This window comes from Cebus imitator, unplaced genomic scaffold (assembly GCF_001604975.1).
Source record: "Cebus imitator isolate Cc_AM_T3 unplaced genomic scaffold, Cebus_imitator-1.0 Scaffold15, whole genome shotgun sequence".
Taxonomy (NCBI): Eukaryota; Metazoa; Chordata; class Mammalia; order Primates; family Cebidae; genus Cebus; species Cebus imitator.
The window spans coordinates 7,180,075-7,204,147 of NW_016107330.1; the positions used below are offsets into that span (position 1 = coordinate 7,180,075).

At 55.3% G+C, this 24,073-nt stretch overlaps 1 protein-coding gene across 3 annotated transcripts in view; it reads left to right on the forward strand.

The window, feature by feature from the left end:
- CROCC (ciliary rootlet coiled-coil, rootletin) overlaps positions 1-24,073 on the forward strand; it is a 52,850-nt gene that overhangs the window by 13,531 nt on the left and 15,246 nt on the right. For all 3 annotated transcript variants that reach the window (XM_017505414.2, XM_017505421.2, XM_017505429.2), the window contains exons 9-26: positions 1,092-1,328; positions 2,222-2,318; positions 3,261-3,344; positions 3,770-4,003; positions 4,739-4,938; positions 8,018-8,200; positions 9,680-9,824; positions 10,819-10,965; positions 11,301-11,531; positions 12,917-13,110; positions 13,374-13,501; positions 14,974-15,143; positions 17,009-17,188; positions 18,333-18,467; positions 18,841-18,984; positions 19,411-19,649; positions 20,096-20,255; positions 23,330-23,497. In XM_017505414.2, coding sequence (XP_017360903.1) covers positions 1,092-1,328; positions 2,222-2,318; positions 3,261-3,344; positions 3,770-4,003; positions 4,739-4,938; positions 8,018-8,200; positions 9,680-9,824; positions 10,819-10,965; positions 11,301-11,531; positions 12,917-13,110; positions 13,374-13,501; positions 14,974-15,143; positions 17,009-17,188; positions 18,333-18,467; positions 18,841-18,984; positions 19,411-19,649; positions 20,096-20,255; positions 23,330-23,497 — 3,076 coding nt within the window. The remainder of the gene's footprint in view (positions 1-1,091; positions 1,329-2,221; positions 2,319-3,260; positions 3,345-3,769; positions 4,004-4,738; positions 4,939-8,017; positions 8,201-9,679; positions 9,825-10,818; positions 10,966-11,300; positions 11,532-12,916; positions 13,111-13,373; positions 13,502-14,973; positions 15,144-17,008; positions 17,189-18,332; positions 18,468-18,840; positions 18,985-19,410; positions 19,650-20,095; positions 20,256-23,329; positions 23,498-24,073) is intronic.

Here is a 24,073-nt window from a genome sequence, read left to right on the forward strand (position 1 = left end):
CACACACACACACACACACACACACACACACACACACACACACACACACACACAGTTTTTTGTATATATGCCTGGTAAAATTCGTCTTCACAGTTCTTGAAGATGCTTTCTTCACCTAATAGTTCTAACTGGGAGGTGGCTCTGTTTCGGGCCAGGAAGAACTTCTCCACTGGTTTTTCTTGGCCACAGAGTTTTCCACTGAATGGATGTACCATCATGTACTTAATAGCAGTCCCCTTTTCATAGACATTTAGGTTGTCACCAGGATGTTTTACATGGGCAATGCTGCAGTGAATCTCCTTGTCCACAGGTCATGTCCTCTGTGCTGGGGTATACCTGTCTGTAGAATACCTTCTTAGAGGCGGAGCTGGTGGGAAAGGTCGTATGCATGCATCGTTTTCGGAGCTCTTCCTCAGTGCCCTCCGTTGTGGTCATTCTCACCCTCCCACCAGCCGTGTAGGGGAGGGCCTGTTACCCCAGAGCCCCTCCCTGTGTATTATGTCACCTTTTTTTCCCCCCAATCTGAGAGTGGGCAAATGGCATCCCATTATAGGGCTTTTTTTCCCTTTTTATTCCTGTTTTGTTTTTGAGATGGAGTCTCATTGTGTTTCCCAGGCTGGCCTCAAACTCCTGGGCTTAAGCAATCCTGCCTCAGTTTCCTGCATAGCTGGGACTGCAAGTACATGCCACTGCACCCAGCCTAGTTTACTTTTATTTTTATTATTTATTTATTTATTTTGAGACAAGAGTCTCACTGTGTCACCCAGACTGGAGTGCAGTGGCATGATCTCGGCTCACTGCAACCTCCACCTCCTGGGTTCAAGCAATTCTCCTGTCTCAGCCTCCCAAGTAGCTGGGACTACAGGAGGGTGCCACCACGCGTGGCTAGTTTTTTGTATTTTTGGTAGAGATGGGGTTTCACCATGTTGGCCAGGCTGGTCTTGAACTCCTGACTCAGGTGATCTGCCTCCCTTGGCCTCCCAAAGTGCTGGGATTATAGGTGTGAGCCACCACACCTGGCCCCAGTGTAGTTTTAATTTGCAGTCGGGAGCCAGCCCCATTCCATCCCCATCCTGTGTTCTCTCCCTAAGGGACCTGCTGCAGCTGGGAGGGGAGCTGGCCCGGACATCACGAGCTGTCCAGGAGGCAGGCCTGGGACTGAGCACCGGGCTGCGGCTGGCAGAGAGCCGGGCGGAAGCAGCCCTGGAGAAGCAGGCCCTGCTGCAGGCCCAGCTGGAGGAGCAACTACGGAACAAGGTGCTCCGTGAGAAGGACCTGGCCCAGCAGCAGATGCAAAGTGACCTGGACAAGGCTGACCTCAGTGCCAGGTGGGTGCCTGGCAGGTGCCACTCGAGGCAGGCTCTCCTGAGAAGATAAAACTAGAGACCTGGGGAGAAGGAAGCATGTGTTCACCAGGAGCAGGGCTTTCCTCTGTGAGCTCAGCTATTCTTCCCAGGGACCCCACTGAGGTTCCAAAGGCACTTGCCCCGTGTATATTATAAACAGCTTAGCCTCTGATAACAGAGCTTGTGGCAGTGTGCAGTGGCTCACACCTGTAATCCCAGAACTTTGGGAGGCTGAGGTGGGTGGATCACCTGAGGTCAGGAGCTTGAGACCAGTGTGGGCAACAGGTGAAACCCTATCTCTACTAAAAATACAGAATTAGCCAGGCGCGATGGTGCGTGTCTATAATCCTAGCTATGAGGGAGGCTGAGGCAGGAGACTTGCGTGAACCCAGGATGCAGAGGTTGCAGTGAGCTAAGATCATGTCACTGCACTCCAGTCTGGATGGCAGAGTGGGACTCCATCTCAAAAAAAAAAAAAAAAAGGCCGGGCGTAGTGGCTCACACCTGTAATCCAAGCACTTTGGAGGCCAAGATGGGCGGATCACCTGAGGTTGGGAGTTCAAGACCAGCCTGACCAACATGGTGAAACCCCGTCTTTAAAAAAAAAAAAAAGAACTTGTGCCCATTACTCCTGCCACCTAGACACGTCCTCAAGTGCTTTGCCATGAAATAAAGCTGGTGGGAACCTTATTCCCATTTCACAGATGAGAAGTGTGAGGCCTGGAGAGGAGACAGACTTGCCTGAGGTCACACAGCCAGGGAGGTGGATGTTAGGGTCCCTGCCTCGGGTTTGGAGAAGCATGGTGGACACAGAGCTGGGGGATTTGAGAGGCAGGGGTGGTCGCCATTCACCTCTGTTGCTCCCTCAACTCCAGAGTGACAGAGCTGGCCCTGGCAGTGGAGCGTCTTCAGAAGCAGAATCTGGAGAAGGATCAGGTCAACAAGGACCTCACCGAGAAGCTTGAGGCACTGGTGAGATGCAGCTGCCCCTGAGAGGTGGCAGGGCGGGATGGGGGACCGGCCAGATCCACGGACACAGGCTTAGGGCTGGGCCCTTGGGCCACCCCCAGCATCCCACATCACACTCAGGTTCAGCCCTCACAGGTGTGCAGGCTTCATGGTAAACACACTCACCTCCGCTAGGTGTGGTGGCTTGCGCTTGTAATCCCAGCACTTTGGGAGGCCAAGGTGGGTGGACCACAAGGTCAGGAGTTCGAGACTAGCCTGACCAACATGGTGAAACCCTGTCTCTACTAAAAATACAAAAATTAGTCGGGTGTGGTGGCGGGTACCTGTAATCCCAGATACTCAGGAGGCTGAGGCAGAAGAATTGTTTGCACCTGGGGGGCAGAAGTTGCAGTGAGCCAAGATCACACCACTGCACTCCAGCCTGGGTGGCAGATCAAAACTCTGTCTCAAAAGAAAAAAAAAATCACACTCACCTCCTCCATTCCCATTTCATCCTCTCAGCGGCCCTGCAGCATAATCCTCATGGCACAGATGGGGAAGCTAAGGCCCAAGAGGGGACATGCTTGTCCAGTCTGAGAGGCAGTAAGCGGGAGAGTTGGGACTTGAACTCCTGCCTGTGCTCTCCAGGTCCAGATGCTGCCTCTGGCAAGCCAGCTGTGCCCCCACCGGTGGGACACTCACTCCTCCAGGGTATGGCCTGGCCTGGGTTCTAGGTCTGGCTCTCCTCCAATAGTCTGTGTGACCTGGGGCAGGACACAGCTCTTCTCTGGGCCTGGTCTGTTCAGTGAGGGCCTGGGGCCTGCTGTGGGGTCTACCAGGTGGCTGGCCTATGGACATGGCTTCAGAGGCCACCTGGTCAGTGGCCGGCCAGGAAGCAAGGGGAAGGGGAGGTTTCAGACTAAGACAGAGCCCCGACCACCCTCTGTCTCCCTACCCATACTCCAGGAATCCCTGCGGCTACAGGAGCAGGCGGCCCTGGAGACAGAGGATGGAGAGGGGCTGCAGCAGACCCTAAGGGACCTGGCACAGGTGTGAGCCCAGAGAGGTGGGAAGACAGTGCCCTGCCAGGCAGTCCCGGGCCTCCTGCCAAGCCTTCCGGCGGCCTGGGACTGAACTGCAAATGGGTGGGGGCCTGGGACCCAGGCTGTAACTGCTCAGCACCCCTCCTAGGTCACCCCGCCTCTGCCCTGGGAAGCCCCCAGTTTCAGAGGGGAGGCACTTTTCCGGCCCACCTGTGAGCAACACCAAATGATGTCTTCGCAATAAATGAGAGGCCTCAGTGGCAATCTGAGGACTGAGCTAGTGAAGGAGGTGAAATCAGGAAGGCTTCTTGTAGCAGGGAGCGTTTGGGATGAGGCGGCCCCCAGCCCTGCCTGGGTGTCTTTGCCCAGCTAACCCCGCGGTTCCTACCCTGCGGCTCCTCGCCTCCTTCCACCTCCCTCCCCTACCCTCAGGCCGTCCTGTCCGATGCTGAGAGCGGCGTCCACCTGAGCGGCTCCGAGCGCACCGCGCATGCATCCGATGGCAGCCTGCGGGGGCTCTCGGGGCAGCGGACCCCGTCCCCACCGCGGCGCTCCTCGCCGGGCCGCGGCCGTTCGCCCCGCCGAGGCCCGTCCCCGGCCTTCTCAGACTCCTCCACGCTCGCCCTGATCCACTCTGCTCTGCACAAGCGCCAGCTGCAGGTCCAGGTAGGAAGGGGCTTGAGCGTTCAGGGCTCAGCCGGAGGCCTCGGGGGAGGGGCTCACGCACTCCGGGTTGGGGCAGAGGCAAGGGCAGGTCTGGGGCCAGGGTCAGGGGGAGGAGTCTCAGTGCCCTGGGGTGCAGCCAGAGCCCGGAGAGATAGTGACTGAGGGTGTCAGGACCCCCACGGAGGTGGCCGAGAGCTCTGCGGCGAATCTCAGCCCAGAAGTGGGGGTGCTTGGGGGTAGGTGTTTGGGCAGCTGGTGGAGGCAGGAGCAGTGTTAGGGTCCTGGTAGAGCGGGATAGGTCCCTGGTCATACAGAGCCAGGACCCTGGGAAAAGGTCTAGCAAGGGGAATCAGAGCCTAGGATGAGAGGAGCTTGGGAACTACGGGCAGAGCCAGGGTAGGGAGGAGACTGAGGGTGGAGCCAGGATGCAAGGGGGAGGAGCCTGAGAGCCCTGGAGGTGGGGTCAGAGCCAAGGAGACTGGTGTGCCTAGGGGTTTGTCTGGCATCGGAGTTGTCAGGGACCCCAGGGAGGTGAGGGCTCAGAGGGTGGTGCGGGCACAGTGTAGGGGAGTGGAAGCCTGGCTCTCAGGCCTAGGGTTCTATCCTGCCCCAGGCCAGGCCCAGGTTCTGGACCCCGCCTAGCGCAGGCATGAGTATCCCTAGAACCAGAAGAGAATAGGTGGGCTCTGGAGGTGTCCCAGGGCTCCCCTAGACTCTGTGATCCCCACACCCCAGGACATGCGGGGGCGCTATGAAGCAAGTCAGGACCTGCTGGGCACCCTGCGGAAGCAGCTTAGCGACACTGAGGGGGAGCGGCGCGCCCTAGAGGAACAGCTACAGCGCCTGCGCGACAAGACCGACGGCGCCTTGCAGGCCCACGAAGACGCCCAGCGCGAGGTGCAGCGGCTGCGGAGCGCCAATGAGCTCCTGAGCAGGTGCTGCGGAGGTCTGAGCTGGGGGTGCTGAAGAATAAGTCAGTGTCTGGGCATAACGCCAGTCGAGCCTTATGCGTGTGGCTCTGAACTAATATGGTCGCCACTAGCTGCATGTGCCCAGAAACATTTATTTTTTATTATTCATTTTTGTTTTGTTTTGTTTTGTTTTGAATCACACTCTCGCTCTGTTGCCCAGGCTGGAGCTCAGTGGCTCCATCACAGCTCACAGTAGCCTGGAACTCCCAGACTCAAGCGATCCTCCCACCTTTACCTCCCAACTGCCACTAGTTGGGGGCCAGGGCCTGGGCCTGGCCTGGGAAAGGATATGGGAATGAAGCCCGAGAGTCAGGTTTTCCCTCCCTTCTCTGTGCCCTCACCACCCTCTGATCCCTCACCTCCCTGGATTCCTGGGCAACTCTGATCTCAGCCTCCAGGATGCCAGACAAACCCCAACATTTTAAAGTTTTTTGTAGAGATGGTGGTCTCATGATGTTGCCCATGCTGGTCTTGAACTCCTGGCTTCAAATGATCCTCCCACCTTAGCCTCCCAAAGTGGTGGGATTACAGGCATAAGCCACTGTGCCTGGCTCTATTAAAATCTAAAAAAATTTTTTTTTTTTTTTTTTTTTTTTTTTTTTTTTTTTTTGAGTCGGAGTTTCGCTCTTGTGATCCAGGCTGGAGTGCAATGGCGCGATCTCGGCTCACCGCAACCTCCGCCTCCTGGGTTCAGGCAATTCTCCTGCCTCAGCCTCCTGAGTAGCTGGGATTACAGGCACGCGCCACCATGCCCAGCTAATTTTTTGTATTTTTAGTAGAGACGGGGTTTCACCATGTTGACCAGGATGGTCTCGATCTCTTGACCTCGTGATCCACCCGCCTCGGCCTCCCAAAGTGCTGGGATTACAGGCTTGAGCCACCGCGCCCGGCTAAAAAAATTTTTTTAAAGTAAAAATTCAGGCTGGGCGCTGTGGCTCATGCCTGTAATCCTAACACTTTGGGAGGCCAAGGTTGGTGGATCACGTGAGGTCAGAAGTTCAAGACCAGCCTGGGCAACATGGTGAAACCCTGTCTCTACTAAAATTACAAACATTAGCCAGGTGTGGTGGCATGTGTCTGTAATCCCAGCTACTTGGGAGGCTGAGGTGGGAGAATCACTGGAACCCTGGAGGTGGAGATTGCAATGAGCCAAGATGGCACCACTGCACTCCAGGCTGGGCGACGGAGCAAGACTTCGTCTCAAAAAAAAAGAAAAAAAAAAGTGGGGCGCGGTGGCTCACGCCTGTAATCCCAGCACTTTGGGAGGCCGAAGTGGGTGGATCACAAGGTCAGGAGTTTGAGACAACCTGGCCAATATGGTGAAACCCTGTCTCTACTAAAAATACAAAAATTAGCTGGGCGCGGTGGCGGGCGCCTGTAGTCCCGGCTGCTAGGGAGTGCAACCTTAGTTCACTGCAACCTCCACCTCCTAGGCTTAAGTGATCCTCCTGCCTCAGCCTCCTGAGTAGCTGGGACTACAGGCACACCACCATGCCTGGCGACTTCTTCTGTTTCTTGTAGAGATGGGGTTTCACCATGTTGCCCAGGCTGATCTCTAACTCCTGAGCTCAAATGATCCTCCCGCCTCAGCATCCTAAAGGGCTGGGATCATAGGTGTGAGCCATGTGGCAAGACACTGAAGATTTTTAAGACAAGAAATTGTCCTCCACTTCTTTTTTTTTTTTTTTAGATGAAGTTTCAATCTTGTTACGCAGGCTGGAGTGCTATGGCATGATCTTGGCTCACTGCAACCTCCGCCTCTTGGGTTCAAGCAATTCTCCTGCCTCAGCCTCCCTGGTAGCTGGGATTACCAGCACCCGCCACCACGCCCGGCTAATTTTTATATTTTTTGAGACGGAATTTCACTCTCGTTGCTCAGGCTGGAGTGCAATGGTGTGATCTCAGCTTGCTGAGACCTCTGCCTACTGGGTTCAAGCGATTATCCTGCCTCAGCCATCCAAGTAGCTGGGATTGCAGGCATGCGCCACCACACCCGGCTAATTTTGTGTTTTTAGTAGAGATGGGGATTTCTCCATATTGGTCAGACCGGTCTCGAGCTCCCGACCTCAGGTAATCTGCCTGCCTTGTCCTCCCAAAGTGCTGGGATTACAGGCGTGAGCCACCGCCCCTGGCTTAGGAAAAGATCTTTTTAAGTAGTTGTGTTCAGCGAACATCCCATTTTGTATTCTGCTATTTTTACTTAATAGCATGTTGTTGGCTGGGTGTGGTGGCTCACGCCTCTAATCCCAGCACTTTGGGAGGCCAAGGCAGGTGGATCACTTGAAGTCAGGAGTTTGAGACCAGCCTGGCCAACATGGTGAAACCCCATCTCTAACTAAAAATGCAAAAACTAGCTGGGCATGGTGGTGGGTGCCTGTAATCCCAGCTACTCGGGAGGCTGAGGTGGGAGAATCGTTTGAACCCTGGAGGTGGAGGTTGCAGTGAACGGAGATCATGTCATTGCACTCCAGCCTGGGTGACAGAGTGAGACTCCATCTAAAAAAAAAAATTACCTCGTGAAGTTTTTTCGCACCTACCGCCAGTGGGGAAAGTGGCAGCTTGTGGCAGGTCTTTGGGGTCCCAGTTCTTGCCTTCTCCTTCCCCTGCCATGGCCACCATGTGCCTATGCAGCAGGAAGCTGTGGGATCTGCAGACTCAGCTCTGTTGGGCTTCCCAGAATTGAGTGGCATGGGGTGTTGTAGGGGGCATTTCCTGCTCACATGGCCTAGCAGAGCTGGCGGCACACTTGCCCATGTGTCCCAGGAGCCCAGCCTGGCCTCTTCTACCAGGCAGCGTGCTTGAAGACAGTGCCAGCACCTCCATCCATTCCACTGGGCTTCCCAGTGAGCGAGCTGGGGAGGAGGACGGCCAGATTCTTCTGCTAGAGGGTGTGAGTGAAATGAGTCAGCCATGGGCAGGGTCAGGGAAGGCTTCCTGGAGGCAGGTGCCTTGGAAGATGGGAGGATGTAGCTCATGGCTAGGAGAGCAACCTTCAGAGAGCAGCCCCAGCATCCCCTCTGCTCCCCCTCCCCTTGTCCTGAAGGGAGAAGAGCAACCTGACCCACAGCCTGCAGGTGACCCAGCAGCAGGCTGAGGAGCTGCGGCAGGAGCGGGAGAAGCTGCAGGCCACCCAGGAGGAGCTGCGGCGCCAGCGGGACCGGCTGGAGGAAGAGCAGGAGGACGCGGCGCAGGATGGCGCGCGGGTGCGCCGGGAGCTTGAGCGCAGGTGAGCAGCATCCCGCTGCTCTGCCAGGGCCCTTCAAATGTGCCTCAGGTCCCCTGACAGTGCCCCGGGGTGGGGGGAAGAGAGCACCCACTGGGTCCTGGGCCTCCTACCATCTCCACCCCTTTGATGTTGGGTTTTCTAACCAGACCCATATCAGGAAATTGGGGCCCAAGGAGGTGTAGTCACTTACCTGGGATCACAGAACTAGTAAAAGGTCTTGGATGATAATAACAACAATAATTAAAATAACAGTAGTAACATTAATAATAGTATTATTATTTTTTTGAGATGGAGTTTTGCTCTTGTTGCCCAGGCTGTGGTGCAATGGCACGATCTTGGCTCACTGCAACCTCGGCCTCCCAGATTCAAGCGATTCTCCTGCCTCAGCTTCCCAAGTAGGTGGGATTACAGGCATGTGCCAACATGCCTGGCTAATTTTGTATTTTTAGTAGAGATGGGGTTTCTCCATGTTGAACAGGCTGGTCTCGAACTCCTGACCTCAGGTGATCCGTCCACCTCGTCCTCCCAAAGTGCTGGGATTACAGACATGAGCCACCATGTCCCGCTGATGATAGTATTTTAAAAATTTAGCTATGATAATAATAATATCCTTATTAATTCTGTTAAGTGCCAAGTACCATTTTAAGCAATTCAGTTCTCTCATTTAACTCTCATGATAGCTCTGTGATGTAGAAGCTGTTGTTATCTCCATTTTGTGGATGGTAAACTGAGGCACAGAGAAGCCATGTAACTTGCCCCAGGTCACACACTAGTCACAGAAGAGCCAGGATTTGAACCCAGGCATTCTGCCTTCAGAATTAACCTCTTCACCACTGCACTGCTTACCTCTCTGGGACATGATGGGTGATGATGTTTAGTAGATTGCGGTGGTGTATATCATTCTTGTTTCTAAAGGTCCTTGGGGAGATGTGTCAGGCACTATTTTAAGTGCATGTGAAGTTTGTATCCTTAAAACAGCTGGGCGTGGTGGCTCCTGCCTGTAATCCCAACACTTTGGAAGGCCAAGGCAGGCGAATCGCCTGACGTCAGGAATTTGAGACCAGCCTGGCCAACATGGGGAAACCCCATCTCTACTAAAACCATAAAAATTAGTGGGGCATGGTGATGAGCACCTGTAATCCCAGCTACTTGGGAGGCTGAGGTAGGAGAATCCCTTGAACCTGGGAGGCAGAGGTTGCAGTGAGCCGAGATCGCACCACTATTCTCCAGCCTGGGCGACACAGCAAGATTGTCTCAAAAAAACATGTCATGAGGCAGGCGTTACCTCATTTTGCAGATGTGAAAACAGATGCCCAGGGTTGTGGAGCTATGCAATAGTGGGCTTGGTTGCCCTGTGGGTCAGGCTCTTTCTCTCCAAACTCCTGCCTCAGACCTGGTCCCCAGCCCAGCATCCCGCTGGCTACGGGAAGTTCAGGGGAGGAGAGTGACATGGGCTACCACCTGCCCTCTTTCCCGCAGCCATAGGCAACTAGAGCAGCTGGAAGGGAAGCGCTCAGTCCTGGCCAAGGAGCTGGTGGAGGTGAGGGAGGCGCTGAGTCATGCCACACTGCAGCGGGACATGCTGCAGGCCGAGAAGGCCGAGGTGGCCGAGGCGCTGACCAAGGTGGGTCCCCGTTTGCTGCACAACCACAAACCTCCCTCTGACCCCCAGCCCCCAGCCTTCTCACTCTGGCTTGGACTGGTCCCAAAATCAGGCCAAACTCTGAGCCTGGTCACAGACTGACCCCTTCCTTCCGGATGCAGGCTGATCTTTGTCGCAGGCCACGGACCTCTGGACCTCTTGTCCCAACCATCAAAAGTGGACTGACCTCTCTCTATGGCCATATCCCTGCTCTTCCAGATTCTCCTGGGAGCAGTGCCTGTAGCTCTGAGTCATCCAGTGCCTGAGACTCAGCTCCTGGGGTCTGAGAGTTGGGGCCACAGCCCAGAGAGTCCTTGGTAGGGGCCTGCCCTGTCCGCTGCAGCCTGGGCTCTAAGCAGTGCTATCCCTAGACCCTACTTGGGGTATTCTCTGAACTCTGGCCCTGCCCAGCAGCTTGAGCTATTTTTGCACAGCTCTGTGGTACATGGCTTTTTAAAATTTTTATTTATTTTTTTTAAGTGGAGTCTTGCTCTGTCACCCAGGCTGGAGTGCAATGGTGGGATCTCAGCTCACTGCAATCTCTGCCTCCTGGGTTCAAGCAATTCTCCCACCTCAGCCTCCCGAGTAGCTGGGATTAAAGTCACCCACCACCATGCCTGGCTAATTTTTTTATTTTTAGTAGAGACAGGGTTTCACCATGTTGGCCAGGCTGGTCTTGAACTCTTGATCTCAGGTGATCCGCCCACCTTGGCCTCCCAAAGTGCTGGGATTACAGGCGTGAGCCACCATGCCTGGCCGGTGCATGGCTTTTAAATGGCTCCATAAGCAACAGGCTTTCTGTGGTGATATTTTTTTCCATCTCACGTTGTGTCTCTTCCTTGTCTCTCCTCCCCTGTCTCTGAGAGTCCATCTCTCTGGGTCTCTTCTTGCCCCTCCTCACCTCCTCCCCACCATTCTGCCTCTCCTCATCTCTCCGGGCCCCACCACCTCTGGCCGCTTTGGCCTGACCCTGCAGGCTGAGGCTGGCCGCGTGGAGCTCGAGCTCTCCATGACTAAGCTGAGAGCAGAGGAGGCCTCCCTGCAGGACTCCCTGTCCAAGATGAGTGCCCTCAACGAGAGCCTCGCTCAGGACAAGTTGGATCTGAACCGCCTTGTCGCCCAGGTATACTGCGCATCTGCGAGCCCACCTGCCCTGCCCACCCATCCTCCCTACTTAGTGAGGCATCCTGGGCCCCGCCCTGCACCTGTCTGTCTTGGCCTCTGTCTCCCTTTCTGTCTCTGCTTCTCTGTCTCCGTCTATCCTCTCTGTGTAAGAGTATAGAAGTTTGATTGGCCCTCATCATCTCCCCCCACAGTGTCCCATACACCCAAGGCCACTGTCCCTCATTCCCTGGGAGCCTCCCCTGGGCTACTGTGGGTGGTGGGTGGGTAGAGGAGGTGTCCTGGTCCTGGGAGGGATGCTCTGCTCAGGAGGCCCCACTCCTACCTGGCCCCCAGCTGGAGGAAGAAAAGGCAGCCCTGCAGGGCTGGCAGCGGCGGGCAGAGCAGGAGGCCACAGTGGCGCGGGAAGAGCAGGAGCGGCTGGAGGAGCTGAGGTTGGAGCAGGAGGTGGCGCGGCAGGGCCTGGAGGGCTCCCTACGAGTGGCGGAGCAGGCACAGGAGGCGCTGGAGCAGCAGCTCCCCACACTGCGCCATGAGCGCAGCCGGCTGCAGGAGCAGCTAGCCCAGGTGGGCCGAGCTGTGTGGGGTGGGTTGTGGAGAGCATGTGGGGCAGGCCGTGATCCCAGCCTCCTGCCTCCAGTCCTGGGTTAAGCCACAGGTACTGGAGCCTGCTTCTGGGTTAAATATAGCTGCATTTCTGCTCACTGGGAACCTTGGACAAGCTGCCTAACCTCCCTATACCTCAGTTGCCCCATTTGTAACATGGGCCTAAGCATTCTTATTACAAAAGGAGATTCTGGTGGGCATGGTGGCTGATGCCTGTAATCCCAGCACTTTGGAAGGCCCAGGTGGGTGGATCACCTGAGGTCAGGACTTCAAGACCAGTCTGGCTAATATGGTGAAACCCTGTCTCTACTAAAAAAAATAGCTGGGCATGGTGGCCGGTGCCTATAATTCCACCTACTCTGGAGGCTGAGACAAGAGAATCACTTGAACCTTGGAGGCGGAGGTTGTAGTGAGCCGAGATTGCATCATTGCATTCCAGCCTGGGCAACAAGAGTGAAACTCTATCTCAAAAAAAAAAAAGGAGATTCTGAAGAATACAGGGGAAAACTTGTGTAAGGACATTCAGAGGATGGTCTGGCCCTGAGTCACCACTCAGTACAGATTAATAATACGATATTAGGTCAAGACTTTTAGAATTGGAATCTTAGACTTTTGGGAACATCACATCTGGAAGAGACCTTAGGGTTTCAGGGATCCAGGGACCTTCATGCAGTGTTTATACTGGAGCGCCTGGGTTTCTGGGAGGGGTCTGTAGAGGATGGGGTGGTGGGTGCAGGAAGCAGGGTGCAGGTCTCCACTTTGAGGCCTGCTGAGCAGCACTACTGGGTCTGTTTTATATATTCAGGGTTCTGTTCTTCCCAAAGCTGAGTGAGGGCCCTGCTTTTTGTTGCTGTTGTTGTTTGGTTGGTTTTTGAGGCAGAGTCTCGCTTTCTTGCCCAGGCTGGACTGCAAGGGCATAATCCCAGCTCACGGCAACCCCCACCTCTGGAGTTCAAGCTATTCTCTGCCTCAGCCTCATGAGTAGCTGGGACTACAGGCGTGCATCACCATGTCTGGCTAATTTTTGTATTTTTAGTAGAGACAGGGTTTCACCACATTGGCCAGGCTGATCTTGATCTCCTGACCTCAAGTGATCCACCCACCAAAGCACTGGGATTATAGGCGTGAGCCACCGTGCCTGGCCGGGCCTCATTTTCATATGCACGTGCATTGCAGATCTAGAGAAGGTCATGACTTGCCCAGGTACATATAGCACATCAGGGCAGACCCTGGGCTCGAACCCAGGCCTTCTGCCAGAACTGGGTTAGGCCCAGAGTTGGGGTGCGGCATGATGAACAAGCTGGGGGATGCTGGGAGTACTGCTCACAGTCTCTGGGTGGGGGCAGCTTTCCCGGCAGCTGAGTGGGCGGGAGCAGGAGCTGGAGCAGGCCCGGCGGGAGGCCCAGCGGCAGGCGGAGGCGCTGGAGCGTGCAGCCCGGGAGAAGGAGGCACTAGCCAAGGAGCGCTCTGGCCTGGCCGTGCAGCTGGCAGCTGCAGAGCGTGAAGGCAGGACCCTGTCAGAGGAGGCCACACGCCTGCGGTAAGGCTTGGGCTTTGCCCAACCCACCCTGGGGGGTCTTCCTGGGGCCACACCGTGGCCAGGCATTGGCCCCCAGGGGCAGTTACTAAGGAGTCTGGCTTGCCAACACGTCCTAACTATGGCTCAGGCTTCCCCAGGGAGGGTGAGCCTGGCCAGGCAGGTAGGTTGGCACCCAGCCCATGCCTGGCCACGCCCTGAGATCCACAGTTTCCTGGGGCCAGGCAGGCTGAGTCCCAGGGCCTCAGGGACTGTATGTGCTGCAGCTTGGAGAAGGAAGCCCTGGAGAGTAGCCTGTTTGAGGTGCAGCGGCAGCTAGCCCAGCTTGAGGCCCGCCAGGAGCAGCTGGAAGCCGACGGGCAGGCCCTGCTGCTGGCCAAGGAGACCCTGACTGGTACGAGGGGCCGGGAACTTGGGGGGAACACCAGGCTCCTGCCCAGACTGCAACCTTTCAAAGTCTGGGGTCTCACAGAAGTTGGGAGCACTGGAGTAGGAGCCTCGCTGGCCTGGGTTCTAGTCTTGCACCACCACTTAGATCTGCTCTTCCCTTGAGCAAGCCCCTTTCCTGTCTGGGCTGCAGATTCCTCATCTGATCATTAGAGGTGACAGTGCCCACCTTCTAAACCTGTTGCCAGGATGAAGTAGGAAAAGCGTGTGAAGGTCGCAGCACGATGTCTGGCTTGGTCGATAGTAACTGCTGTTCATCCGCCATCAGGCCTGTTAGGGAGTCTGAGTTCTCTGTGGTTTTCAGATGATTCTCTTGCACCAAAACCCAGCCCCATCTCTCTGCAAAGTTCCCCATCCAGTCTCTGAACTCAGGGCTTCTTTCTGCTCACCTAACATTAACTAAGCACCTACTTGGGTCATGGAAATTAATTTTCCTGTCCATGTCCACCTGGGCCAGACAGAACCAGGAAGGGAAATGCTGGTGCGTTTCCAACCTGGGAGATGGCTCTTAGATGGTCCACGTGGCTATACCATTTCCATTTCCTGTGGTCATTTCCACTAATGCTGATAGTTAACGCTTGATAGGTATGTGTATGTCAGTCATTAAAGGGGATGCTGTATATGTAGCTGTGCAGCTTTGGGAAGTCACTGCTGGTCTCCTCTGAGCCTCTACTTCATCATCTGTTAAATGGGGATGAGGATAAACTACCTAGGCATGTTATAAAGACAGAATGAAGTTATGTCTAGAATACTTAGCTGGGTGCTCAATCAGTAATAGGGTTTTTGTTTTATTTTTTTGAGACAGAGTCCCCTGCTCAATCAGTAATAGGGTTTTTGTTTTGTTTTTTTGAGACAGAGTCTTGCTCTTCTCGCTCAGGCTGGAGTGCAGTGGTGCAATCTCAGCTCACTACAACTTCTCCCAGGTTCAATCGATTCTCCTGCCTCAGTCTCCAAAGTAGCTAGACTATACACACCCGCCACCATACTTGGCTAATTTTTGTAGTTTTAGTAGAGACAGGGTTTCACCATGTTGGCCAGGCTGGTCTCGAACTTCTGACCTAAGGTGATCCCCCCGCCCCAGCCTCCCAAAGTGCTGGGATTACAGGCATGAGCTATGGCGCTTGGCCTAGGGTTATTATATCTTTGATATCCTTCCCATTTGGGAGACCATCTCATCAGTCATTTTATGCCTTTGATGCCATTCTAGGTAGGCAGGAAAGGGGCCAGTGGGCCCATGTGGCAGATAGGGAAACTGAGGCTCAGAGAGGTCAAGCCACTTCTTCAAGAGGATGCATCCTAGATGCCAGGCAGGCTCTCTCCCTCTGGGATTTTGCCCATGTGGCTCACATGGCCTAAGTCTGCTGGCCCAAGGAGAGGATTCAAGCCAACCCTGCCCTTTCCTCCATTCCTCTCGTGCAGGGGAGTTGGCGGGCCTGCGGCAGCAAATAATAGCTACACAAGAGAAAGCCAGTCTAGACAAGGAGCTGATGGCCCAGAAGCTGGTGCAGGCTGAGCGGGAAGCCCAGGCCTCTCTGCGGGAGCAGCGGGCAGCCCATGAGGAGGACTTACAGCGACTCCAGCGAGAAAAGGTTTGAGCAGTAGGGGAGGGGTGGGCAGAACTCTGAGCTACTGTCTCACCATCTTTCTTGCTCTGCCTTGGTCTCTACATCTGTAAAATGGGACTTAATCTCTGTTGTGGAGGCCCTGAGAACAGCTGGGAGGACTGGGCCATGGAGAGGTTTTGAACCTTATTAGACATGCAGATTCCCAGGTCCCAAATCTGGTCCAGCCCTGGTAACCCTGATGCAGAGGGTCCACAATCGCATTTGGGAAATGCTGACCTAAGGTACAGCAGGAGAGCATATTTATTTGCTAAGAAGTACTGTTTTCATATGAAGGGCCACTTAGACCTGAGCATATAGAAAGGCAAGGGAAGTTACTAGAACACTGACTCTGTGGTTATATTGCCTGGGTTTGAATCTAATCTTGGTCACTTACTGGTAATGCTACCCAAGGTGTCTGTGCCTTCATTTCCCCTCCTGTAGAAACGGGGATAGGATAGTGGAAGGTACTGAGGATGAGGTGAGACCATCCGCATAAAGGGCTTAGCATAGTGACTGGCACTTAGCAAATGCTGCATAAGTTATTGCTGGCACTGGCATAGCTCTCCAGAGTGGCCCTCAGGACAGGGACCATGGGCCACCAAATCCTGGACGGGCCTGCCTCCGACGGCGGTGCAGGCTATGGCTGCGTGGCTCCAGGGGACGCCACTCACCTGCAGTCCCCTTGGCCTTGGGTGATTCTATCACACTTCTCCAGCAGGTGATGGTAAAGCTCTTTAAGAAAGGGTGGCTTGGCTCGGTGCGGTGGCTCACGCCTGTAATCCTAGCACTTTGGGAGGCTGAGGTGGGTGGATCATGAGGTCAGGAAATGGAGACCATCCTGGCTAACATGGTGAAACCCCGTCTCTACTAAAAATACAAAACATTGGTCAAGCGTGGTGGCACACACCTATATCCCAGCTACTGGGGAGGCTGAGGCAGGAGAATCGCTTGAACCCTGGAGGCAGAGGTTGCAGTGAGCCAAGACTGCATCACTGCACTCCTGGGCGACAGAACGAGGCTCCACCTCAAAGAAAAAAAAAAAAGAAGAAGAAGAGGCAGCTCTGTCTGCTTCTCACAAAGTTGCCAGGGGCAAGTGCTGGGTCAGGCACCTTCCCTCAGCCCCTCGGGGGGCTGCTCTTTGCCTGTGGGCTCTACCTGCCCACCTATCCAGTCCCCAGGGAGCTAAACTCCTATGGCCCCCCTCTTGCTCTTGCCCTTTGCTCTGCCTGGCTTGGCCTCATTAACGTCCCCAAATCTGTGTCCTTCTCTCCAGCTCCTCTGCCACCCCCCGACCCCGTTCATTCCTCACAGCCAGTCCTAACTCCCCTCCACCCCAACCCTGCTCCCTCTTCGCAGATGTCAGAACATCCCCTAAGCTGAACATCAGATGCTCCTTGTCACCTTGACTTGAGTCCTCTCCCCACTCCCTGCACTGTCCTTAGAATCCCTGTGGCCCACATGGCCTGGCCTGGCCTGGCCACTGCCTGGGGCTCTGGCGTGTGGCTCACCGTATCCCATTTCCCCTCTACACCCTGAATCCTCTAGGTCTTTCCAGGGGCTCTGCTCTTGGCCTGGGGTTCTTTATCTTTTCTCTCTTTTCCTGGCTGAAGCTACTTATCCCTCCTCAGGGGATCACACTCGGACCCCCAGGCCAGCCCACTGCTACTCCTGGACCCTTTTACAGCCTTGGTGTGTCCCCATCACAGCCCTCCTCACACCCTTTTAGTTACTGGGTCACCCTCCCTATCTCTGAGAGTATGGCGGCTAGATGGCTCTTACTGCCCTAAGGTTTGAGGGGTCTGCCTCTGCCCCTCCTGATGTATCACGTGCTCCGGGTTCTGGCCCCCTAGGAGGCAGCATGGCGGGAGCTGGAGGCCGAGCGAGCCCAGCTGCAGAGTCAGCTGCAGCGTGAGCAGGAGGAGCTGCTGGCCCGGCTAGAGGCCGAGAAGGAAGAGCTGAGTGAGGAGATCGCTGCCCTGCAGCAGGAGCGCGACGAGGGCCTCCTCCTGGCTGAGAGCGAGAAGCAGCAGGTTCCTGAGCCCTGGCACGGCCTCGTGGCTCTCTGAGTTTACCCACCTGACAGCTGGGAGCCCTGGGGCAGGCCACTTCCCTCTTAGGGGCCTGAGTTTCCTCACCTGCAGGACGGGATTAGAAGGGGGTTCGCAGGCTGGGCGTGGTGGCTCATGCCTGTAATCCCAGCACTTTGGGAGGCCGAGGCGGGTGGATCACAAGGTCAAGAGATCGAGACCATGGTGAAACCCCGTCTCTTTAAACAAAAAAAAAAAGGGGGGGTTCACAAGGCTTTGCTGTGCTTTATGCCTGGGACACAGCACTTGCTGAGTGACAGTGACAGTCATGACACCAGGAAAGCTGTTCCATATTCTCTCATGCTTCGTCCCACCCCAGGCCAGGCATGGATCCTCATGGCTGCCTTCTGAGCAGTCCCCATGAGGCCTGCAGGCATCAGCTGACCTGTCCCCACAGTACCAAATCCCTAACTTTCCCGTTATGTAATGGAGACAGGGCAGACCATGCCCATCTCCTCTCCTCACCAGTGTGTACCTGGGTGAGTCACTTTGCCCCCTGAGCCTCCGTTTACTCATCTGTAACGTAGAAGAATGAAGGCCAGGCGAGGCCACTCATGCCTGTAATCCCATCACTTTGGGAGGCCAAGGTAGGCGGATCACCTGAGCTCAGGAGTTTAAGACCAACCTGACCAACATGGAGAAACCCCGTCTCTACTAAAAATACAAAATTAGCCGGGTGTGGTGGTGCATGCCTGTAATCCCAGCTACTCGGGAGGCTGAGGCAGGAGAATCGCTTGAACCCGGGAGGCGGAGGTTGCAGTGAGCCAAGATCGCACCATTGCACTCCAGGCTGGGTGACAAAAGAAAAATTTCATCTCAAAAAAAAAAAAAAAAAAGGGAAAAATGGAAGACTCTGTTGTAGGGGTGTTGTGGTGGGTTGGTAAGCTCTGTGGGTGGTATCCATGCCTGGGTTCTTGTGACTGCTGTTATGCCCTTTCCCAGGGCTGCCTCTGCCCTGGGTCCACCTGCGGTGGCACACTCAGGCCTCTGAGTCCCCAGTAGCCACACTTCCCAGGCAGGAGGAAGTCCGAGCATCTCCCCAGGACCAGCCCATCCCCCAAGCCCTTTGTCCTCTGCCTCTGCCCAGGCTTTGTCTCTGAAGGAGTCTGAGAAGACAGCGCTGTCAGAGAAGTTGATGGGCACACGGCACAGCCTGGCCACCATCTCCCTGGAGATGGAGCGGCAGAAACGGGACGCCCAGAGCCGGCAGGAGCAGGACCGGGTAGGGTGGCTGGGCAGCTGGTGTCCATCTCATGGAGAGGCACTGGCTGAGGAGCCCCCACCGTAGGGAGGCAGGGCCCCCCCCATCCCGGAGAAGCTTGCAGGCTGTGGGAGAGGAGGTTCAGCCCTTCCTTTGGGAGCCCCTATCTGAGGGAGGTGGCTCAGCCCTGTCCTGGAGAATCTTTTTGGCCTGAGGGAGAGCCTGGCCACACGGACAGCATTCACAGTGCATCCAGGGGTCAGCAGAGGGTCCAGGAGGCCAACAGGAGGGGCTATGTTTGGAGCTGAAAGTGGACAGTACAGTCAGTGAGTTGGGAGCAGCTGGGGGCTGGGGGACACAGCAGGACCAACTCTGAGGAGCCCCTCTGTCCCAGAGCACCGTGAACGCTCTGACATCCGAGCTGCGGGACCTACGGGCCCAGATGGAGGAGGCTGCTGCGGCCCACGCCCAGGAGGTGAGGAGGCTGCAAGAGCAGGGCCGAGACCTGGGCAAACAGCGAGACTCCTGTCTTCGCGAGGTGAGCAGGTGCCCCCTGCCTTCCAAGCGGTACACCCTAAATGGCGCTGGGTGCCTGGGGGCTGGTCCTGTAGGACCCGGGAGAGTGTAAAATTCCTCCCTGCATTTGAGACCAATAAATTGCAACTTACAAAGGAGGCAGCAGGCACTGATGAAGCACCTGTCATGTGCAGGTGAGATTTGGCCTCAGGGAGGGGCGAGTGGGGTCCCTGCCCTCTTGCTGCTGTACACAGAACAATCCTGACGGTGACTTCGGTCAAAACGTTACTGATTACAGCATGCCTTGCTCAAATGATAACTCACAGCCTGCGGTCCGAGCACTGCAGAGGGTTGGGGCAGGCTCCCTGGGGCCGGGGATCTGGGGTACAAGACCCAGTTTGAGGGGGCACCCTGACTGCCGGCCTGGGGACATGTGCTGTGCGCACAGGCAGAAGAGCTTCGGACCCAGCTGCGTCTTCTGGAAGATGCCCGCGACGGGCTGCGGCGGGAGCTGCTGGAGGCCCAGCGCAAGCTGCGTGAGAGCCAGGAGGGCCGTGAGGTGCAGCGCCAGGAGGCGGGCGAGCTGCGGCGCAGCTTGGGCGAGGGCACCAAGGAGCGCGAGGCCCTGCGGCGCTCCAATGAGGAGCTGCGGGCTGCTGTGAAGAAGGCAGAGGGCGAGCGCATCAGGTGAGGCGTCACGGGGAGTGGGGTGACCAGCCCCAAGTCCTCACGGAATCCCATCCCTGAAACCTAACTTCACCCCAAAAGTTCCTGGGAAATTGCCCAGATAGGGATTCTCTGTCTCCTAAGCAGAGCCTGGCACCTGGGTCATTTTAGGAGGGTTTCCTCCCAATTGATTGGGGAACAACGCAGAGGAGCAGCGGGCGGAGTTGGGTCCAGACTCAGACCCACCTGCCGTCATCACCCTGGAGACCAGGCCCCCTCCTGGAGTCACTGGTCTACCCCTCCCAGCCGAGGGCCTGGGTCCCAGCCCTGGGGGGCTCAGCTCTCGGGAGGGGCTGCATGGGCAGGCAGTGCCTGACCCACCCCAGGAACTGGAGGAGGTGGCTTTTGTGTAGAGCCACTGGCTACTCCCAGGACCCAGGGCAGCCTCTGACCTCTGCCCTCTCCAGCCTGAAGCTTGCCAACGAGGACAAGGAGCAGAAGCTGGCACTCCTAGAGGAGGCACGGACAGCTGTGGGCAAGGAGGCTGGGGAGCTGCGGACGGGGCTGCAGGAGGTGGAGCGCTCACGGCTGGAGGCTCGGCGGGAGCTGCAGGAGCTCCGGCGGCAGGTACGCTCCCTGTGCCACCCCTTATCCCGGGCTTGCTATGTGCCCCAGGGCCGCCGGTAGCTCCCCCTTTCTGGAATTGTATTTCCCCATATGTAAAACCAGGGGCTTGAACTATGACCAGCCCTCTCACGTAGCCTTGGTGTGAATGAATGGGCTTTGAGGAGTCCTGGAATCCCTGAAACTGTGGGAAAGTCTGCGTGCATTTGTGTGCACACTCAGGCTCACACTTCTCCAAGGGGAGGAGCTGGCGTCCTTGTCAAGTTCCCAAAGGAATCTGCCAACAACAAAAGCTACAGATTTCATGAACTAGGTCAGGGGTTGGCAAATTGTGTTCTGTGAAGAGCCCAAATGATAAATTTTTCCAGCTTAACAGGCCACCCAGTCTCTGTTGCAACTACTTGACTCTGCTGGGGTGGTGAGAAAGCAGTCCCAAACGGCATGGACGGATGGGTGTGGGTTCCAAACTTTGTTTAGGGACACTGAAATGTGAATTTTCTGTCAAGAAATTTTGTTCTTCCTTTAGACATAATCCCTCTCCTCTCCTCCCCTCCCCTCCTCTCCTCTCCCCTGCCCTCCCCTCCTCCCCTCCCCTCCTCTCCTCTTCTCCTTTTTGAGATGGAGTTTCACTTTTGTTGCCCAGGCTGGAGTGCAATGGCGCAATCTCAGCTCACTGCAAACTCCGCCTCCAGGGTTCAAATGATTCTCCCACCTCAGCCTCCTGATTAGCTGGGACTACAGGCACCTGCCACCACATCCAGCTGATTTTTGTATTTTTAGTAGAGACAGGGTTTCACTATGTTGGCCAGGCTGGTCTTGAACTCCTGACCTCATGATCCACCTGCCTCGGCCTCCCAAAGTGCTGGGATTACAGGTGTGAGCCACCGCATCCGGCCAGAAATGATTCATTTTCAACTATTTAAAAATGTTTAAAAAAAAAAAAAAAATCCTTAGCTCATACCTTTATAGAAACAGGAGACTGGCCAAATTTGGCCTGTGGGCTGTAGTTTGCTGACCCATGAATTAGATGATCCAAACTCGTCAACAGCAGCATGCATTGAACAAGCACCTGCTGTCCATGGGGTACTGCCCTGGACACTGTGGGCTCAGGCTTCTCACTCTAGCAGACGCGAAGAACAGGAGGTGGCCTCATTCATCCTAGGTGCTGCCTCATCCAGAGATACCACAGCCAGGCCAGGTGCAGTGGTTCACACCTGTGATCACAGCACTTTGGGAGGCAGAGGCTGGTGGATCACTTGAGCCCGGGAGTTTCTGAGACCAGCCTGGGCAACATGGTGAAAATCTGTCTGTACTAAAAATACAAGGAATTAGCCAGCTGTGGTGGCCCATGCCTTTAATCTCACACTTTGAGAAGCCAAGGTGGGAGGATTGCTTGAACCTAGGAGTTCAAGACTAGCCCAGGCAACATAGTGAGAACCAGTCTCTACAAAAAAATTTAAAAAATAGCTCAGTGTGGTGGCATGCTCCTGGAGTCCCAGTTACTCGGGAGTCTGAGGTGGGAGTAAATCTTGAGCCTGGAAGTCAAGGCTGCATGGAGCGATGATCGCACCACTGTACTGCAGCCTGCACTACAAAGCAAGACCCTGTCTCTAAAAGAAGTTTGCAAAATTATTTTTATTTTATTTATTTGAGATGGAGTTTCACTCTTGTTGCCCAGGCTGGAGTGCAATGGCACAATCTCAGCTCACTGCAACCTTCACCTCCTGGGTTCAAGTGCTTCTCCTGCCTCAGCCTCCCGAGTAGCTGGGATTACAGATGCATGCCACCAAGCCTGGCTGAATTTTTTTTGTATTTTTAGTACAGAGAGGGTTCACTATGTTGGTCAGGCTGGTCTGGAACTCCTGATGTAAGGTGATCCACCCACCTCAGCCTCCCAAAGTGGTGGGATTATATGTGCAAGCCACCATGCCTGGCCCTCCACCAAATTTTTTTTAATTAAAAAAAGTCATATTACAACTGGATAGTCAGATATACTGTGATACCCAGAGATAACAGAGCCGAAAGAACAAATCCTCGACCAGGATCGGTGGCTCACGCCTGTAATCCCACCACTTTGGGAGGCCAAGGTGGTCAGGAGTTCAAGACTGGCCTGGCCAACATGGTGAAACCCCATCTCTGCTAAAGATACAAAACATTAGCTGGGCCTGATGGCACACACCTGTAATCCCAGCTACTTGGGAGGCTGAGGCAGGAGAATTACTTGAACCCAGGAGGTGGAGGCTGCAGTGAGCCAAGATCACGCCATTGCACTCCAGCCTGGGTGACAGAGTGAGACTCCGTCTCAAAAAAAAAAAAAAAAAAGAGAACAAATCCTCTCCACCTCTCACCACAGCCCCCTTCACCCAGGCCCCTTCCTGAGAAATCACAAGACTCCTGAAAGGAACTAACGTGTGCGTGCCAGGCTCTTGCTGGGTGCATTGCATGCTATGGCATCTCGTGTTACCCCTACTGTAGCACCATGGGGTAGGCAGGCAGTACCCCCACCTGCCCTGTGGAGACATAGGGGCTTAGAACATTGTGCTTGTCTCAGATTGAATCCCAGTCTGCTGTGTGTGGGCTGTGTGACCTTGGGCAGGTAACTTTGACTCTTTGAGGCTCAGTTTTCTCATCTGTTAAATAGGGATAACGTTACTACCTACGTCATATAGCATTGTACGGAGATTAAATGAGTTAATGTAACTGCAGTGCTTAGAACAGGCCTGGACACAGGTGGCAAGTGCTCCAAAAATGTTCATCGCCGTTGCAGAGGTAAAAGAAACCCAGGTGTGGTTCCGGCCTGTGAGCTCCTAGCCTGCTAAGGGCTGAGCCCTCCTATTATACCCACCCCGTCATGAAAGGTAGTTTTGGTCCATTGATTAAATGGTAAACAGGCTACTGGTGCCCAAGTGCCTGGCATCACGCGAGCTCAGTGTGGTTATCTAGAGGCTGGCTCCCAGTCGGTATGGGGTGGCATTTGATGCATGTGTCCCAAGAGCAGTAGGTCCCAAGTGCTCTGGGGCCAGGACTGGGGGTACAGGGGCAGAGCTGAACCCACTGCCATTCCCGCTCTCTCGCAGATGAAGATGCTGGACAGTGAGAACACCCGGCTGGGCCGAGAGCTGGCAGAGCTGCAGGGCCGCCTGGCGCTGGGTGAGCGGACAGAGAAGGAGAGCCGACGGGAGACCCTGGGCCTCCGGCAGAGGCTGCTGAAGGGCGAGGCCAGCCTGGAGGTGATGCGGCAGGAGGTAACTGAGCAGGCGGGCAGGCTGGTGCATCCTTCCTCCCCCCAGCAAGAAGCCGGTGGGCACCTGAATGCCGGGCTCATTCTGAAAGGCTACTCCCTAGGGCTCGTTCCATCCCCTACTCCTTGCGACTCTTCCCCAGTTATAATAACAACAACCCAAAGAACAGTGTGTCTACTATGTGCCACCACAGAATGGGCGGGGGAGGTCCTGTGGATACGCCCTTGTTTGAGTCTCCCAGCAGCCCCATGGGGTAGGTACCGTTAGCACCACTCTATTTTTTTTGAAATGGTGTCTCACTCTCTTGCTCAGCTGGAATGCAATGGCGCGATCTTGTCTCACTGCAACCTCCACCTCCCAGATTTAAGCGATTCTCCTGCCTCAGCCTCTTGAGTAGCTGGGATTACAGGTGCCCGCTGTCATGCCCAGCTAATTTTTGTATTTTTAGTAGAGATAGGATTTCACCATCTTGGTCAGGCTGCTCTGGAACTCCTGACCTCAGGTGATCCACCTGCCTCAGCCTCCCAAAGTGCTGGAATTACATGTGTGAGCTACCGCGCCCATCCTACTGTTAGCCCC